Source organism: Gymnoscopelus braueri, assembly GCF_963280865.1.
Source record: "Gymnoscopelus braueri genome assembly, chromosome: 12".
NCBI lineage: Eukaryota > Metazoa > Chordata > Actinopteri > Myctophiformes > Myctophidae > Gymnoscopelus > Gymnoscopelus braueri.
Window position 1 is genome coordinate 45293115 of NC_137614.1, and position 19736 is coordinate 45312850.

Below are 19736 nucleotides of genomic sequence, written 5' to 3' on the forward strand. Positions count from 1 at the left end.
CACTCATATCCTAGGAAGTTTTCCTTGAGTATAGCTTTACATAAAATGTACAGTGATTGAAATCAATTGTAATGAAACGAAATGATTTGTAACATTGATGTCTCATTGTTTTTGACAGGCCAAAGATGGCCCTGCTGGACTTGCTGGGAAGGCTGTGAGTTACCAAACATCTTCTCTCTCAACTGCATCACACATCGACTTTACAAGAGTAGAAAACGGCTCATTTAAAAAATCCTCAGTATACTGTTCATTTGTCCCTTTGTAACTCTGAGAAGTGTACAAATTCTCAGAGTTAACCCATTTAGACCTGGAACGCATCTGTGTCACTTTAGATTTCTTTGGCCATTCAAAAATAGCAGATATACAAGCTCATAGCGCGGCACTCGTGCCGCGCTATGAGCTTGTAGATCTGCTATTTTTGGAAAAAAATTAAACTTTTTTTTTTTTTTTCAAAAAACTGTTTGGATTTAGAAAACATTTTTAAGAATCGCCTCAGGTCTTAATAGGTTAAATGAACACTCATGATTTGACAGTGTATGAATCTTTGCCCTTGTAGGGACCCAAAGGAAAAGCCGGAATTCCAGGGGGAGCAGGAATACCAGGCCTGCCAGGACTGCCAGGGGTGGATGTAAGTGACTAGTGGACATACACAGACTTGTCACTTGTTTTTGTCACAGTTTTTGTCACTTGTCACAAGAATTGTCACGCAAACACAACACCGCCACCCCCACCTGCCAAGGACACACACTCATGCACATTCACAAACCAAATGCACTTTCTGCTTCAGTATTCGACTCTAAAAAAAGAATATTCCAGCACACTTGGATAGAACAGCCGTATTTGGAAGAGGTTCGTCGGACAGAAACTATACTGTATACCGTAGGAGCGAAGACGTGGACAATATTTCAATCTACCGGCACCTTCCTCAGTTCTCTGAGGAAGATCCTGGGTGGATTGACCAGATAACGGATCAATTTGAATATAAAGCTCTAGACACATAACTATATTTAAACCATGACCTGTAACTATTATACATTTTATTATGATTTCCTTGTCTTTAAATGCCATCTTATGCGTTATATAAATAAACTTGCCTTGCCTTGTTGCAAGCTGGAAACAGTGAACGGGATCCACTTCCTTGCTTCAGTATTCAAACAATCAGTCATATTTCTTGGATAAAGTGCCATTAGGATGGAGGAATACGTTATATTACAGACTGGAGATCAAGTTGCTGAATGCAAACAAATGATGCATAATTGTCTTGATTTCTTATCAGGGATTGACCGGTCCCGATGGTCCCGCTGGGAAGGACGGCCCCGGAGGCGAGGCGGTAAGTCTTTTAGTCTAGTGATCATTTTGGAATTTACTGTCATGTACTAGGAAAGATGGTCCCCCTTCACCCCTTTAATAAACCACAAAAAAGCACAGAAGACTACACTTAATATACATGCGTGGTCACACACACATTCTAATCTTGAGGTCTATATGATGCTGTTTTGAATGAAAAGCACTTTGTGTCAACTTCTGTTGTTTTTAAATGTGCTTTACAAATAAAGGAGACTTGACTTGACACATGCAATCGTTGTTGGGTGGAAACAATGTCCAAAACCTTTACTTTTCAGGAAATGGTAAAAAGATCCTGTGTTCCATAAAAAGATGAAACATGTGAGACACAAGGTTTCTGCCCGACAGCGACGATATGTCTCTTGCCATAATACTTTTGCCAGCCTCTGTCGTTTGAGTGCCACGGCATAGTGCAAAGATGGTCGGGTGTTGTGGTAGTGAGAAGTCTCAAAGGTCACGCGGGGCCACGGTCTGCGTTAGCCCTGTCGGCCTGGATTTGTTAAGGCGGCTCGGCTGCTTGGTGGGAACGTTTTTAATGAGGCGTCAGGTGACTTGAAACGGATTTATCTGCTGCTGGCCGCTGCTTCCTTAATCCTACCTGGAATGCACCCTTCTTCCCAGCAGCCTGTGAGACTGTTGCTCTGTGTGCTGAAGGAGATGTGTGTTATCCTCGGAGGGAGACAGTAAACAGACAGGAGGATTACACCACGGCCGTGATTAAAGTACCTCTGCATCTCATGAGAGATAGGGCCTAATCACAGAACTGGAAATGAAGAGCTATGACTCATTTCAGTAAATAGAAGTTATTACAGTATCTGGAACTTTGGATTTCAACTGTAAGACTGTAAATGCACTGTCGAGACGGATAAACCTAATCTCAAATCAACTGCTGTAATCAGCCAAACTAATAACAAAGCACGCTGTAACCAAGCACCCTAATTACAAGGATTAGAGCTATTGTGATGACCCAGAACCCTGACTGATATTTCTATCTGTTTAAAGACAGGCAGACAGCCTAAACCTATGGAGTTTGTGATGTAGTACAAACTATTTTAAGTAAACTGCCTTTCTCTCTCTTCTATGTGTTGACATCCTAGAGATGAACATCGCCCTTCACAGTGAAATGAGGATGGCTTTATGCTCGTATGCGCGCGTGTGTGTGTGTGTGTGTGTGTGTGTGTGTGTGTGTGTGTGTGTGTGTGTGTGTGTGTGTGTGTGTGTGTGACTGTCAAGGCTCATTTGTGCTGCAGATGTATTAGTCTGAGCAGTGAGGAATGTAAAGGATAGCTGTGACATTAGCATGTTGTGATTGACTGACAGGACTCACGCTCTGTCACCACACAGACACATCAAATACAGCTGAGGGGATAAACAAAGACAGAGGGGGGGGGGTTTAGAGGAAGACAGGAAGAGGCAAGCAAATGATCAAACCTTTTCATGTCAAGGACCCCAAAATGAATGTGTGTTTGGCTGTGGAATCCATCTGAAAACATATTGTGCCAGAGACCCCCCCATACAAGAGTTGTGCTGTTAAAATGTTTAAAAAATATTCAAAATTTGTCACATTTTCCCCAAGATTGACAGAGTTAAAGGAACACTAAACAAACAATGACATTACAATTAAGGGATGTGTGGGGTGAACAGGGGCATAGTGTAGGTGGACAACTTAAAATGAAAACACACAAATGCCTCATGATGAAGATTGTATTTATTTAGGTTTGAATGTTTGTCTGAATGTATTAACAGATACAGTTTAAAAAAAAGAAAACACCAAAGTTCCCCTTGGGAATTATATCGTGTTCTTCTCAATGTTTGTAACTTTGAATGATTATCTGTAGAGATAATTGCCCTCCCTGCTGGGAAATTGCAGGACACAGTTACTCATGCATGTGTGTGGGCATACCGTACGTACAAGGGTGTAATTATATGCAATATGATCAGGTGTGTGTAATGTGCCTGTTTTAGATGAAGATATATACAGAATAAATGTGTTTGTAGCCAATCGTTCCCTATTATGTTGGGTTCTATTGCTCATTTTTTATGGACCACATGAGAGTATCTCAAATACAGTAGTTATTAAGTGCATGGAGTGGGCAAGTCTCTAACTCCTTTTAAGTTCATTAGATAGTTAAGAAAAGGTAAATGGGTCATTGCGTAATCATAAAGTCCCTGGTTCTATTCTGTACTATCTTTTCTTAAATGAACCACTTGAACCCCAGCTTTGCTATTCTGGGGAAAACATCCAGTGAAAATAGCAGATCTACAGGCTTGCGGCACATTGTGAGCTTGTAGATCGGCTACCTTTGGTGAAGATATTTTGAAAACAGGAGGGGGGCTAGTAAGGAGCCCTGGGGGTCTTCGGTCTACAGTATAAGATTTAAGCTTAAACCCTACGTTTTTAGTCTGACCTAAAACATGTTTTTTGTGACCTGCTCAAGTTGTATGCATGCAATGTCTAGTGATAAAAGTACTAAGTTGAGCCGCACACTCTTGTTGCTCCCTTGGTTAATCATTTTATTTTAATTCAGAGTGACATTTCGAGCCTAGGCTTTGTACGGCTCAACTTTGTACTTTCATTTCAGTTCACTTTAGCACCTTGCCTTCTAGAGGTTGGATGTGTGCGGCTACGCTTTGATCCTGCAATGTCTAGTAACACAGATATGTATTTACTTTGATGAACTGGTTTCATTTGATTTCTGTCTGTCTGTCTGTCTGTCTCTCTCTCTCCAGGGTGATGCTGGACCTTCTGGGCCAGCTGGACCTCCTGTGAGTACATCCACATCCTGCCAAGCATCACACACTTACGCAACAATTACTTCCTCTAATCGCTCCACCAAAGTGCAATCACTTACTGTTTTTACCATCCAGCACACTTCCAGTTCAATTAAACTGCTCACTACAACATGTATGTTAGGACTTTTCATACCGTACAGTAGCTCCTTACTGTAGATCAGGGTTATCCTTCGCAACAGAGTTAAATATTTGGTTGGGCTAATAATGGGTAATAATTCTGTTCCTGTAAGGTCAAAGTTTAACTTAGCTCCAGAGCAGAACTAGCTAGCCCTCACAAAAAAAGGTGTCAACGAAGCACCAATGTGAGATGTTTGTTAACTCTACGACTATGTGTGTGTTAAGGTTAATTTCAGAGAAAGTGTCATGAGAAAAAGGGTCCACACAAACATCTCTATTATTAGTTCACGCAATGGACTGTGGACATCATGAAGTTGTGTCATTATTTGTCATTGGTGTTTGTGACTTAATTTCCCTTCCCCTGTCTTCCGTAGGGCAGAGGGAGGTCAGGCGCTCCAGTGAGTACACACACATGTCTCATTTCTGCTGTTATTTATGAGTGTGGGAAGTGTGTGTGTGGGTGAAAGTGAGACAGATATCAGTGGTGTAAAGTAACTAAGTACATTTACTCAAGTACTGTACTTAAGTACAATTTTGAGGTACTTTTACATTACTGGAGTATTTCCAATTGTCTATACTTTTACTTAAACTCCACTACATCTCAGAGGCAAATATTGTACTTTTACTCCATTACAATTATTTGAAAACTTTAGTTACTAGTTATTTCCAGATATAAATTATTACATTATAAAACATACATTAACCACTTAAGCCCTATTTTATAGGCTATTTGAAAAAAGCCGATCTACAAGCTCACAACGTGTTGCATAGCGTCACGTTGTGAGCTTGTAGATCTGCTATTTTCAAACATTAGTACTTTTACTTTTGGTACTTTAAGTACATTTACCAATACTTTTGTACTTTGAGTACTTTTCCCACCACTGACAGATATACAATTCAATATTCATTCTTTTTTTATGTCATAATTCTGTCAGTGGAGTTGTGTTTCTGCATGCTTTGCATGTTGGCCTCAGGTTAGTGCATTATGTCTTCATACCACATACAGTACACTGATTTCTTGCACACGTCCAATTCTCTTTTCATTGCAGGGACTACCCGGAACTAATGGGTTACCAGGCGGAGAAGGGCCAAAGGGTCCCGCTGTGAGTATCTGTCTGACCATCCTCATGTCTCCTGTTTTACATGAACCCTAATAGCGTCCCTATTCTGGGGGCGAACTTTTGACAAAAATAGCCGATCTACAAGTCACATTGTGATGTGTTGTGAGCTAAGTCTTGTAGGTCAGGTATGGAAATGACATTACCTGAGTGATGTCACTCAGGTAATGTGACTCGAAAGACACGTCTCTAAACAGATTCTGATGTCTAAAATAGGAAGTGCCCCTTTCCGGGCCGTTGAGTGAGTCAGTCAGATGTAATCCCCGATGACGATGTCATTGGAAATGGTATCATCATATAGTGAGCACCAGTGAAGACCGATATACCGAGATGAAAAGCAGAAAAGTGTTCCTTTAAGCTATTGTGACTTTGTGAGACGCTGAATACACTACTAACCATTGTACTCCTCTTGTGTCTTTACCAGGGTGCTGAAGGTCTTGCAGGTCTTGCTGGTCCTGCTGGCGTTGATGGACCTCCTGTAAGTAACACACTATCACCATTTTATACTTCTCATCTGATGAAAAAGAAAATATTCTGCTCTAGACTCCCAGGCTGACCAAAGATAGAGCTAGTTGCCAGAGGCCAGCATCACAGTCTATAAAAAAACGGAACAAAATATTTTGAGACGGATGGAATAGTCGATTTACTTCCATAGGTGAAAAAGGTGACACAGTGAAAAAAGGAGTGGACGTTTGGGTCCTCACATTATGATCCGCACTGTTACCATGTTGCTCATGTTGGCTTTTAATAGGCAATAAAATAGAAATGTTTGCGCTCTAAATTCAAGGCTTACTAAGGCTTAAGCAAGATGCCAGCATTAAAAGTCCAAAAACAACAGAAAAGGCTTGCACACTGACTCACCAATGTTGAGGTTCTTTGGATGCAAAAGTATAGAATCTTTTAATTACAAAGTGCAAAGAGTGACATAGGGAGTGGACTTTTTGGTCCTCAGACCATCATCAACAGTGGATGCAAGTTGCCGCAGTCAGCCTATTAGAAGTAACCAATGGTAATGGAGCTGATAGAAGGCACAGAGTGCCATCAATCAGCCCATTACCACTGTTGAATCCCAAGTGCCTGCAAGAAGATAAACACCATATAGTATACATATATAAACAAGCCATGCATCAAACAAGCATGGAATCCATCCAATATTGTCACATCACCCCTAAAGAAGAGATAACAATCTTATTTACAAGTCATCTGTACAACTTCACAACCTACTAGAAGAGTACATCGCAACTATACAACTTCAAAAGTATAGAAATGAGGCCCGGACGGCTGGCGTAGCGGTCCGGGCACCTAGGCGGCTGCTAATGCAGTCTGACAGCGTGTCATGGGTTCGAATCCCGCTCCCGACGACCTTTGCTGCGTGTCACTCCCCATCTCTCTTTCCCCATTTCCATTCAGTCTACTACTGTATTCTATCAAATAAAGGCAGAAAAAGTCCCCCCCCCCCCAACAAAAGTATAGAAATGACCATAGTTTTTGATGAACATAATAGACTTAAGGGCCACAGCTATAAAGGTCCTGAGGAGAAAAAGCTTCTAATAGGCAACCAGACTATTGGTGGTAGCCAATGGGAATGAGGCTGATGAAGGCACAGGGTGCCATCAGTCAGCCCATTAACACTGTTGTTGCCAAGAGGACTACAAGGATGTTATATTATTTGAGACACACATAATGGTATTTAGGGGCGTGGACGGGTCTGCCATTGTCTTGGAGGTGCAAACAACACCGGTATCAGCAAACTGATCATTTACAGGGAATCTATCACTGCCCTAGCCCAATATTATGGCCAAGTATCGTAGTGCAGGGACCTGTAACATGAAAAATTAAGACCGGACGTCCAAATAATATTTTTTAATAAAGCTCCCGAACCACAAAAAGGAGCCAAATCCAAGCCAGTACCTTTGTTTGCACCTCCAACACACTTACGTGACGTCAATTCCCATCCCTTATTTTCACGTACTAGGGCCTGATGTCACTATAGCTAAATATAATGATAATATGTATATATGCAGTAAACACAAAACCCATACAGAAATATACAGTTAACAATCTATTTGGAATCAATCCAAAATGATCATATCACTCTTTGGGGAAAAATATAACAATATTATGCACAAGTCATCTACATAGTAAGACTTACTATATGAATACATAAGCAGCTCGAAATATAGAACACAGCTTCTGATGAATGTACAAGCACTGGGGGCACAGTTATTGAATAAGGGCCTGAGGAGAGAAAAAGATAATCAAGAACAAAAATAAAACACTTCTTAAGTGTTTTACTGCCACCCTGTGGACATGTTGAGTAACTAAACTATCATCCAAAACCAAATGTTGAAATAAATACAAATCCCACAAACAAGGATGAATGATGACATAAAACTGCATTCATCCGTTTCCCTCTTTCTGTCTGCATCAAGGGTCTTCCTGGTGCTCTCCCCGACGGCAGCGGAGACCTTCTGGTAAGACTTATCTCTCTTTTGTGAGCTACTTTATTTATGTATGTTATTGGTTACATAACAATAATAGTGTTTCGTATTCAGTGTACCTCAGTGTTTTGTCTCTGTCCCTCATTAGTGTCCTGCCATCTGTCCCTCTGGTCCAGCTGGTCCTCCAGGGATGCCAGGATTCAAGGTGTGCACAGTGGCTACGTTTGTTTGTTTGTTTTTTCATTTAAATGTGTTATCTTCACTGTTTACGTGGTAAAACCAAAGCATATGGCCCTACACTACTACAGCCATCCCCACCACACACAGTGTAGTTGTTGCATGGATTAAAGTTCTCAGTCACCACGACTGATGTCAGTCTTTTGGATTCTTTAGGAGTGGGGCATGTCTTCTATGGAAGCATGTCATGCACCGAAAATAGGCTAGATCTACAAGCTTACAACATGTCGCACAGCGTCGTAGATTTCCGATTGATTGAAATGGTCAAACTAGGAAAAGAATGCATGTTCAATCTTCCCGAAAATCCTAATGAGCTCAGATATTTCAAAAAGCAAAGGTTAAATCTGCAATTTATTCAAGCTGTATGGCTAACCAAAACATGAAACATGAAAAAATATTGTCCTAGCGCTGAAGGTGCTTGAAGATGCTGTGTGCACGGTTCCTACTCCACCATTATGTGTATTATTCACTTGCACATTACCCTAGGGCTGCAGTTATCGATTATGTTCACGCTTATTCTATCGATCACTTTTTGGATCAATCGAATAATGGAGAAACATGTTTTTGATTATATGTTTGATTTAAAAAAATATATATATATGTTTGGCCTATCGAGAGCCCTGCCGATCAGTCAAGCCGGGTCAGTTAGGCCCTCAGAAAGCCCAGAATCACTGTCTCCTCATCAGACCCGAGTTCAGCATACATGCCTTTTCAGTTCTCGGAAACCGTTCCCATTCGGCACGTCCCATCAAGGGGTCATATGAGACACACACCCCCGGATTTGAAACCGTTTGTTCGATCGCCCGCCGAGTTACGCTCCGGACAGACTGACACTCAGAGATTTGGTGACTTATAGATAGATATATCATTGATTGATTCATTGATTATCGCTTCAGCCCTATTTCATCCTTTGTCACACACGAAAATAGTAGATCTACAAGCTGACATCGTGTCAATGCGCCGTGTTGTGAGCTTATAGATCTGCTATTTTCAAGAGTTTTTCCAATTTGTTTGAAAATGTAGCCTGTAACGACATGGCTAAAATAGGGATTGATAATTAATCAATAATTTTATGAAATTATCGATGATTGTATAGTTTGATTAACTGTTAGACCTCTAGACATTCCTTTCTTTCCCCAATTGACCTCCTTCATGGTTTTGTTCACGTAGGGCCACACCGGTCACAAAGGAGACAAGGGAGAACTTGGGAAAGGTGGCGAGAAGGTGAGTTTGTCATTAGTCTTACAGTATATCACTGAGCGTGCACTTTATCACAGTTAGACAGATATAGTTCTGTTGTTATGTTATGAGCAGATCAGATTTGATTCCAGGGGTATATATTGGTTTCATTTGACACTGGTAGTTGGTCCATATTTCATCCATCCACCATGCACCCTGTCGACTTTTGTGAGCTTAAGGGTTCAATAACTCAGACATTGTAGCAGCCATAATGATAATAATAATAATCATCATCATCATCATCATAATAGTAAACAAATACACAACAAGGAAACATTTAAAAGGAATAATCAAGAAGGAGAAAAGACTATATTGTCTTAGCGCTAAAGGTACTTGAAGATGCTGTGTGCACGGTTCCTCAGTTACAAACTATTATAAACATCTGTATGCATGTAAGTTGTAGAGTGTCAGTGTCCTTGCCGCCCCATTACAAACTTTAAATCAAGTTATTGAAAGAAGTGGAACCTCATGGATCCCACTTCTTTCTGGCTCTTGTGATCGGTCAGTTTTTTTTTTTAAAGCATGATATTGTACTGATATTTAGCATCATGTTCTTCCTCTCAGGGTGACCAGGGTCCATCTGGTCCGCCAGGTATTCCAGGAACCGTGGGATTGCAGGTGAGTCACAGAAATATTCCACACACATTTCTATCTTGCACTCTTGACACTTTTATTATTAATCCACCTGTTGGCTGCAATTATTAACCACTTTCAATGCGATGCATTGTGAGCTTGTAGATTGGTATTTTTTGCTGTGTAACACCATCATAATGATGAAGTATAGGTCTAAGTGGTTTAAGTGGTTAATGATGTTGATCAATTTAGTTTATTTTTATTTTCTAACAATGGTCTGACACCGTTCTCTTTCAGGGCCCACGTGGTCTCAGGGGCCTCCAGGGACCTATGGGAGGTGTAGGAGACAGAGTAAGCAGCATCTATCTCGTGGTCACTCATATTTGTAATATTTCTACTTTCAGGGGAAGATAGTTGTCCACTGTACTACTGTACTGACTTTATGTTCTGAATCTTTCTTTCCAGGGGTTTCCAGGTTTCAGGGGCAAACCTGGCATCGCTGGCCTCATTGGAAAAACAGTGAGTCTCTCCTCATTTGTGATTTGAAAGTAGAGTCCACACAACAAGGTTCAGCCTGATTTAGACATCTTCATTGATCAGACATGACGTTTCGAGGTTTGATTTCTGTCACATCTCTCCTTGTTTGTGATACTTAACATCAGTGCTATGTTGGTGGCAGTCAGTAGGAAGAATAGACCACTGTTTCTCAACCAGTGACCTCAACCCTAGTGACCACTAGTGGTCCATGATGTCAATTTTTTTTTTGAAATGTTTAAACAAATATATTATACCTGAACTAATAGGATCACAACGTGTCATGCTGTGACGCATTGTGAGCTTGATTGGCTATTTTCAGTGTGTGACACTGGTGCACAACTATGGAAAAAGACGACTTTCAGATCATTAATGTCAAGTATAAATTAAAAAAATCAAATCAAATAGAAATAAATATGCTAGTGGTCCAAAGCTCAGAAAAGGTTGAGAACCACTGGAATAATAGACCACTGGTCCCATCAATGAATAGCTGTCTATGTGTGTCATCTGATGCTTTCAGGGTGATGTGGGCGAGAAAGGACCAGAGGGTTTCAGAGGGCCCAAAGGAGAAATTGTGAGTGAATGACATGATCCAAAGTGCTGATGATTCACATTTCTTGTTGTACCCATGATGAGTGTCTTAGTTTGAACAATACAACAAATCCTCATTGACTCACCTTTTCCAACAGGGCAAAATTGGTGCCAAGGGAGCCGTTGGTGGCTCAGGGCCCAAAGGAGAGCCTGTAAGTGCCTGTCATGAGACATAAAGCTTTAAAAAATATACAAATCGATAGATACCACCGTCCTCCTCTAACGTTCATCATATGATTTCCACAGGGCATTCCTGGCAGAGATGGCAAGGATGGCACACAGGGATTAGACGGCGAGAAGGTGAGTGGCATTCTGTTTCCCCAGCATGCTGTTTGCATGTGATAGCCATGAGTCCATGTTGAGAGCGGGATGCCAGAGGTGTGGACTGACTCGTGACTTGACTTGAGCCCTCTCTTGACTTGAAACTTCAAGTCTTTTCAAATCACTCGATACCTTCCGACAAGCTTAGGACTTGTTTGGGACTCAAAACAAAAAGTTTAGGACTGACTTTACTCTGTCTAGTCTCGCGAGCCAGACTGTTGCCTCCCACAATTTTCAAACGCTTCCGTAATTCAGTCTTGGAGCAACGGAAGCTCTGAAAATGATCAGAGGATGAAGCGGATGTGACGCCTCCTCCCCGCTTTCGTTTCGTCATCACGCAAATTTGTCCTAATATAAATCAAAATAATCTAAGCATAGCTTGCTTCTTATCAGAAGTGGAAATTCCAAAATAAAATGTAAAGATATTTTAAGATATATTCTCATGAATGTAAATGACGAAACCGATAACAGCTTCCGTTCTCTGCTTTCGGGATACGTAGTTCCAGACTCTATATAGCATTCGGAGATTGTGGAATAGTTGTCTGGCTACACGAGTCTAGGAAAACAGTGACTTTGTCCCATCTCTGCATGACGCCACGGTAACTGTGTTCTATGTAATCCTATAGGGTGATGCCGGACGTCATGGGGTCCCCGGAGAGAAAGGACCCAATGGCCTTCCTGTGAGTATTCCATACATAGTCAGAGTATTCCACTGTCTTGTATGGATGGTTTAATTCTGTCATCAATAATGTCCCGAACTAGAGCTGGATGATAAGGACAAAATGAAATATGGGGTCGGAAATGTCCCTCCCGACAATCAGGGGGGCGTTACCTACCCCAGCCTAGATCGGGAGTCATTATCGGGCAAGATAGTGCAGGGTTCAAAGATCCAACCTTAAACCTCCCGCTTTGCTCACAGACGATCAGGGCTGTCCCGATCATTTTCTCACTGGAATCACAGCGCTTCGTTTCCTCAACAATTTGATCCAGTATGAAGGAGGTGTTTTCTGTTTGACCAGTTTCCCTTATGACTTGCTCTACCACTTCCTGTTGGTAGCCCATCATTTGGAAGAAATGAACCAAGTTGGTTTCTGGGCTTTCTCTGTCATCACTTCTTCACAGCGCTTGGTTTCTTTGATAATTATCCAGTATGAGGGAGGTGTCTTCTGTCTGCCCTTATGACATGCTCCACCACCTCCTGTTGGTAGCCCATCAATCTGAAGAAATTGAAACGGTTAGACAGATACAGAGATCTCCATATATGGGCATATTTAGTCAGATCAGCGGTGCGACATAGGTTTGAGGGCCGCGTAGCAGCCCGAACATCTAGTTATCATCTAGCTATCATCTAGCTATCATCTAGCTATCTTGTAGTGTGTGAGAATCTTATAAGATTATCCTGTAGTGATTAACTCTGCGGCGGCGCAGTGGTTAACTCTTTGACTGCCAGAAATAAAACATTGTTTGCTAAGCCACTGCCAGCGATTTTTGAGTGTTTTCACTAGTAACCTTTGAAAAATCATAGAATATTTATCTCGCGATCACCCGTTCCAGTTGATTTTGCAGTTGTTTTTGCCAAAAAGCAACAGAAAGCAGAGAAAAGGCAATTTTTCCAAAACCATTAACATGGAAGTGAATGTGGCTGTTTTGTTTGCGATCACGTGATTTGCTGCTTCTTTGCTTCACTGGGAGTCAAATGGTGACTCATAGGTTAGCGAACAGCGCCATCTAGCGTAAAACCACTGAAAACAAAATCGGCAGTCTGAGCCTTAGCAAAATATGACGAGAAATCTCGTCATTGGCAGTGAAAGAGTTAAGTACCTGCCCACCAATGCGGAGTCTGGGTCTGATGCTACCAGATTACCAAATTGTTTAAGATGTTAGAAGTCCTGTAATCTGAGCCCAGTTTAAGAGTTTCAAATTCACGATGTGTTGCTATCACTCATGGTTGTGTTTATTCCAGGGTCTACAAGGAAGGGCTGGAACGAAGGGGTCTAAAGGAGGAGGAGTAAGTACAGTATTACAACACAAATGCAAAGCCAATTCAATATGACCCACAATGCCAAGAAAAGGTCCATGGAAGGCAACCATTTTATTTCTGTTCTCTTACAACAGGGAGATCAAGGAAAGACAGGAGAGACAGGTCCCTCCGGAGAGCCAGGTATTCCTGTATGTATCTGATTGGTCTCATGGGGAACCACTGGGTTGTTTGCTGTCTCTCTGTGCATCAATAAACTGACCAATGATGTGTCCTCACCCGTGTCCTCTGTGCTGTGACTCCTCCCACAGGGTGACATCGGCGTCCCAGGAGAGAGGGGGATTGCAGGACCCAGAGGAGTAGCTGTAAGTTGTGACGTTTGAGCCGGAGTCATACTTAGTCAGTCGCACAACAGCTTTGTGCACCGGAAAAAGCAATAGCGCGGCAAAAATAGCGTTACGGTTATACACAACGAGGGGTGGACCACACAGATCCGGGTGGCGCAGGGCTAAAGCTCTGGCTTGGGTGGGAAGCCAGCAGGGGGAGGGGGATATCTTACACTGCACTAGTGATTTCTACAGGCTGATCTACAGGTCGATCTGCCTGTTCTGCAGGGAACTGGGAGGGCGTGTGGAGTGTTCCTCCACACGCCATCATGATACAGGTTAGTTTTACCCTACTGATGAATCGCAGGTTCAGACATTTGGTGCATGAGCGTGGCTTACGAGCCACAGGGCGACGCTACCATCTGCGGGCTTAACGCCTCTTAAGTCAGATTTCCGTCTAGACGGAACGATATCGGCTGGCCTCGCGTAGCCCGGTGCCTGCCGGGTGCAGAGGGCCGTTCATGACAATGGCACAACTTGGTCATCATGAAGAAGTGGTGTCACCCAGCACCCCTACATACAAATATAATAGCTCAGTGATGTCCTCCTTACAGCTGTTTGGAAGGACAGAAAGAAGACACAGCCTGTTGCACACCTGTCCCATTGAGGCAGGGTGTGTTACAGAGATGCAGAGAAAGAGAATTCTAGTTATTACAGAACTTAAAAGATTCATCTTGGCATAGCTTTTGAGCCTTTATGTTGCAGCTGAGCAAATAAAAATATGAACAGATCCATATGACGCACATCTGTGGATCTGTCAGTGTCACTGAGAAGTGAAGGAATCAGAAACTGAAATTACAGTTACATGGAGAGAAATTAATTTGAATTCAAGATGACATTTCAAGGGAAATCAGTGGTGTATGTTTAAGCACTCATAAATACTCATAATGATTTCTAGAAATGATCATAACACACTATAAAGCATTTTATAATGACTTATAAGGTCAGTTGTCATAATAATGGTCACTCCAAGACTTTTTTCTTTTGGTCAGGATCATAATTCTCATAGCTGAAATAAATCATATTTTTATAATATATTTAAGTTAACTATAAATATACAGTGTTATAAGCAGATTATAATGTTTATAATATGATTATAATGCATTATAGACATGCGTTTCATGGAAAAGTTTACCAGTTTGGGATTTAATAATGATGAAATTAAATGTGAAGTGAAAGCAAACACCTTTTAAAACCCAGATTCGATAGTTGTCAAATCAGCAACAGTTGAAAGGGATTAGTCTCAGTTTGCACCGGTGACAAACGAGGCAGGACATTAGGTACATGTTAAACCGCTAATACCCAGTCAAGTGTAGTTATACTTCATTGTTTCCCATGGGGAAATAGGTCCTCTGCATTTAATCCATTCTAACCATTAAGCCTAGTTCAGACCAAAGATTTGCGTTGAGACGAAACCGCTTTAAGCCTGTTTCATACTTTGTCGTAAAACTGTGTCGCATGTAAATAGCCCATCTCCAAGCTTACAACGTGTCCAATCCATGATATGTTGTGAGCTTGTAAATCTGCTATTTTTGGCGTGCGACGGAGCATAAATTTAAGCAGTAGAACGCTGCAGAGAAAAATGCCAGTGCGCCTTGTTGAATAGTCCAGTAGCAGCTATTGATGACTGACGTACAGCAGATGTAGACAATGGGAAAGAGAATAACTCCTGTTCAGTAACATGAGTCGCTATGCCTCTCCAGCTCTTTATTAAACAAAATGCATTTTCAGGTCGGGACACCAATTTTATCCAATCAGGATAGATAACTCAGTCAGGATACAGATTAAACAAGTGAAATTGGAAGTGATGACATAAAGAAGAGCAGACAACATTGGAACTGGAACACTATACAAATTAAGCTGATAAATGGGTACTCTCTCCTGATTGGCTGACATTTTGTCACCTACCTGAAAAGGTATTTATTCTGTTTATTAAAGTGCTGGAGAGACGCAGATACCCCTGTTACTGAACAAATACTCTATAGCAATGATTACTATCACAATATAGTTCTTTAACGTTTTAACAAAAAAACTTTTGTTTTAACCCCAAAAATATCACGTACCCTACCTTTAACTTGGTCATCAGTTCTTTTCAGCAAGCAATACCATCATACTACGGTATATAAATTATGCTTACGAGTCTGTAGGCTGGAGGCCTTAAAGGTTTAATGACATTCACTTTTACACCACATTCAAAGTCTTTGTCCTGGTCCTTCAAAAGTGTACAAAAAGTTTTAAGTGAAAATTCCATTCCAGTGATCAATGGCAGGTGTTTTTCTCTCACATTTCTAAAGCCTTTTCAACTGCAATGAAAAAAGAAATCTTTGCCTGCGGGTGTCGCTGGTGAGGGATTTTGCCTGTCAATCATCGCCTCTGCTCCGCCCCCCCCAAAGGAAAGGATAGGGGAGGGGAGGGGCGAGGAGGAGAGTGGGCGGGATTAATCGACTGTGACCTCACTGTCGAAGGGCCAAGCTCAGATTACTTTTCAGCCTAATTATTCAGAAAACCCCAGACCACAGAAAATCCACTGAATGTTCTAAGTTCAGTTTTTTGGGGTGTAATTGAAGTCATAAAACCCCAAATAAAACATTGAAAATAAAAAAAGTGAAAATGAATGTCATGATACCTTTAAGATACAGGGCTGTTTGTTGTTCAGATCTTCAGAAAGAATTATATTGGGGGTGGGTATTAACCACATGAACCCTAACATCCCTATTCTGGGGGAACATTCTGTGAAAAGAGAAGATCTACAAGCTCACGTTGTGAGCACGTTAAAAACAGGAAAAGGCAACACGTATGCCACGTCACAATAATAAGATATCCAAAAATGTATATCTAGTCTCATATCACAATATAATATTGATATATTGCCTATAGCCCTAGATCACACACGCGATATTACAGTCAATGTACAATACAATACAATATTATAATATGCAGTCAATTATTTAGAACTAATATCTGATTTTAATATTTGCAGGGGGGAAAATGAAAGAAAGATATGCTGTTAAACATGTTTGTGTGTTCTAACTGTATGGCATGCTCTGTTTCCATCAGGGTGGCATTGGAATAGTGGGCCACGCTGGACCTCAGGGCATCAAGGGCTACCAGGTCAGTTGGGTGACGTCATTCAGCGCTTGTCTCTCGTTAATATAATATTTCAACAAACTGATCCATTCTATGATGTTCTAATTGTTCTGCTATTGTCATCTCTAACAGGGAGGGAAGGGAGCCATGGGAGACCCTGGCCTTCCAGGCCCGACCGGAATCCGTGGAGGATTCGGTGAGAGGGTGAGTTTAATGTACAACAATAGAATGTGTGCTGAGGTCACAGTGTCCTCCAGTGACAAGCATTGTCCACCAGTGGCAAGGACATCTTCAGAGTGTCCACCAGTGGCAAGGACATCTTCAGAGTGTCCACCAGTGGAATAGACATCTTCAGAGTGTCCACCAGTGGAATAGACATCTTCAGAGTGTCCACCAGTGGCAAGGACATCTTCAGAGTGTCCACCAGTGGACAGGACATCTCTAGAGTGTCCACCAGTGGAATAGACATCTTCAGAGTGTCCACCAGTGGCAAGGACATCTTCAGAGTGTCCACCAGTGGAAAGGACATCTCTAGAGTGTCCACCAGTGACAAGCATTGTCCACCAGTGGCAAGGACATCTTCACAGTGTCCACCAGTGACATCCATCAACCCTAATCCTAAACACGGCTGAGTTTAGGCAATGTGACACCAAGCATACAGCTCTACACCAGAAAACAATGTGTGGGGAAGTGAATTATATTCAATGGACAGATCAGAGCGACCACAATAGGGACAACAGGTTGAAAGTGGTTATGTCTGTCTGAGTTTTATAGAAATGCACCAATGAAAAGTATTAACAACAGATTGTGACTAAACAATAACCATTGGATCCATTGAAACAGTAATTTTTTCCATTTCCTGAAAAGAAACCGTTTTCGCTGCCCGACAGCGACAACTAGCCTTTCACAAGCCTTTCACAAGACCTCAGCTTAATGCAAATGGAGTGTAAAACGTACTCATATAATGTCATCGTCGAGCGGAAATCTTGTTTTGTTTAAACTGTTATTTTTCAGTAAATGGAAAAAAATAACTGTGTTCCAATGGATCCAATGTAGTTATTCTTATTATTTAATCACAAGTTCCTGTTAATACTTTTCATTGGTTACATATTTCAAAGACCCACCGACACACTTTCAACCTGGTGTCCTTATTTTGTGCATGTCATTATAGGCAAACTTTACAAAATAAAATAAAAAACATTGCAAATAGCAATAGCACATTGCAATAGCATCACAAATCATTGCGATAAGACACGTTGTGTGAGCTTATAGATCGGCTACTTTTGCACAACACTAACATAGGCAATATGAAATAAATTTATGATAAAAAGAAACTAAAATTAAATATAGAGATACAAGGTTTCTGCCCGACCGTGACGGTATACATAAAATGATCCTTTAACTCTGAGAGCGTGCTAACCAAATGGGCCTGTAGTAGTATTAACCAAAGGGAACAGAGCATTTTACCGAGTGTCGCCCTTCCAGCACTGACCATGTTGTACAGTATGCTAAGCAGGATATTCCTGCCCAATCTGAGTGTGTATTCAAACTGTACCCCGGAGAGGACCGGCTGACAAAGTGGCCTCCTGTTCATAACCTGAGGAGAGAACAAAGCCTGTCTTTATACAGCCTCTCGCCTCCCTTCATCCCCGCCTTCCATTCCCCACATCCTGCCTTCCATGAAGCCATGAGCATTTGCTAGCCCTGCTGCTACGCTATTAACCAATACACACTCTCTCTCTCTCTCTCTCTCTCTCTCTCTCTCTCTCTCTCTCTCTCTCTCTCTCTCTCTCTCTCTCTCTCTCCCTGTGCCTTTTTTCAATCTCACAGGGTCCAGTTGGAGCTTCTGGCCCTAAAGGAGACATGGTAAGGACTTGTCGCTGCCATTTTCTCAGTGAAGCTTAACTCTTTGACTGCCCTTGACGCGATAACGCGTCAATTGCTACTTTGTCCAGTTGGCCGTCGACGCGTTTGACGCGCTGGACGCGCGTTCATTGTTTATCTGATCGCGCTATGCTGCTTAATATTCAATGTTATTTTCGAGTTCCACTTACTTCACCCACATCTGCATCCGGTTTCATGACCTGGGTTCCGTTTCCGGTTTTTGATTTTTTCCCCCGGTCATTTTCGTCCAGGATAGGTAAACAAACGGTTTTTCACACGATATAACAAACGAACGGACAGGTTCTCTTCTATAATCTATGGTCTGGGTGACGATCAGTCATCGCCGTCGTGTATCACATCGTAATTTTGGCCGATCGGACAATCTGAAAGCACGTCACATCCATTTTGATGTATATCACTGTTTAAAAGTGTGTGTGAGGTGCGAGTGGCTCAAAGAGCTGATCAAGCTGTCATGTGCTGCTCTCTAGTGGCGGATTTGTGCGCCGTCTTTAAAAAAAGCACTCTGATAATATATTTTCATGAAAAATGACAAAATATAAAAATAAAAAACACGAAAATTGCTGGCACTGGGGGAGTACTTTATGAAAATACTCTGGCAGTCAAAGAGTTAAAGGTCAAAGGTCAATTATACATCTGACCTCAGTAGAAAGTCTCAGTAGAGTCAAACTGAAGCTATAAGACACAATGGAAGTCGAGTGATTGGTGCATGATATACATAATGACTGCATGGACATGTGTTCATCAGACTTCCTTAAGGAGGATGTGTTCTGATTTCATGATTCAAGTGACTATTGTATGTATGATTCCAGTAATAAGTCAGACCTGATGTGTATCATTCTTAGGGTGTGGCAGGAAGTGATGGCTTACCAGGAGAGAACGGAGAACCTGTAAGTCTTTTCCTAATTTCATGAGCTCAAACATATGATTTATGTCTTGTTACCAGTGTTTGGTACATATATAGTATGTGGACTATAAATGTTAATGTTCTCTATATGCAAATAAGTGTATCATGTACTCTCATTAGTTTTCATTTAGAGTTTTTTTTTATAATTTGTTTTTGTTTCTCTTATCT

At 41.5% G+C, this 19736-nt stretch overlaps 1 protein-coding gene across 1 annotated transcript in view; it reads left to right on the forward strand.

The window, feature by feature from the left end:
• Window positions 1–19736, forward strand: part of col9a3 (collagen, type IX, alpha 3) — a 30375-nt gene that overhangs the window by 3368 nt on the left and 7271 nt on the right. Inside the window, exons 3-26 of the mRNA XM_080444779.1 lie at window positions 119–154; window positions 557–628; window positions 1277–1330; window positions 4075–4110; window positions 4629–4652; window positions 5304–5357; window positions 5797–5850; window positions 7805–7846; window positions 7962–8018; window positions 9221–9274; window positions 9854–9907; window positions 10160–10213; window positions 10328–10381; window positions 10917–10970; window positions 11086–11139; window positions 11234–11287; window positions 11935–11988; window positions 13272–13316; window positions 13424–13477; window positions 13598–13651; window positions 16730–16783; window positions 16892–16963; window positions 18590–18625; window positions 19507–19551. Of these exons, the coding sequence (XP_080300905.1) occupies window positions 119–154; window positions 557–628; window positions 1277–1330; window positions 4075–4110; window positions 4629–4652; window positions 5304–5357; window positions 5797–5850; window positions 7805–7846; window positions 7962–8018; window positions 9221–9274; window positions 9854–9907; window positions 10160–10213; window positions 10328–10381; window positions 10917–10970; window positions 11086–11139; window positions 11234–11287; window positions 11935–11988; window positions 13272–13316; window positions 13424–13477; window positions 13598–13651; window positions 16730–16783; window positions 16892–16963; window positions 18590–18625; window positions 19507–19551 (1221 nt within the window). The remainder of the gene's footprint in view (window positions 1–118; window positions 155–556; window positions 629–1276; window positions 1331–4074; window positions 4111–4628; window positions 4653–5303; window positions 5358–5796; window positions 5851–7804; window positions 7847–7961; window positions 8019–9220; window positions 9275–9853; window positions 9908–10159; window positions 10214–10327; window positions 10382–10916; window positions 10971–11085; window positions 11140–11233; window positions 11288–11934; window positions 11989–13271; window positions 13317–13423; window positions 13478–13597; window positions 13652–16729; window positions 16784–16891; window positions 16964–18589; window positions 18626–19506; window positions 19552–19736) is intronic.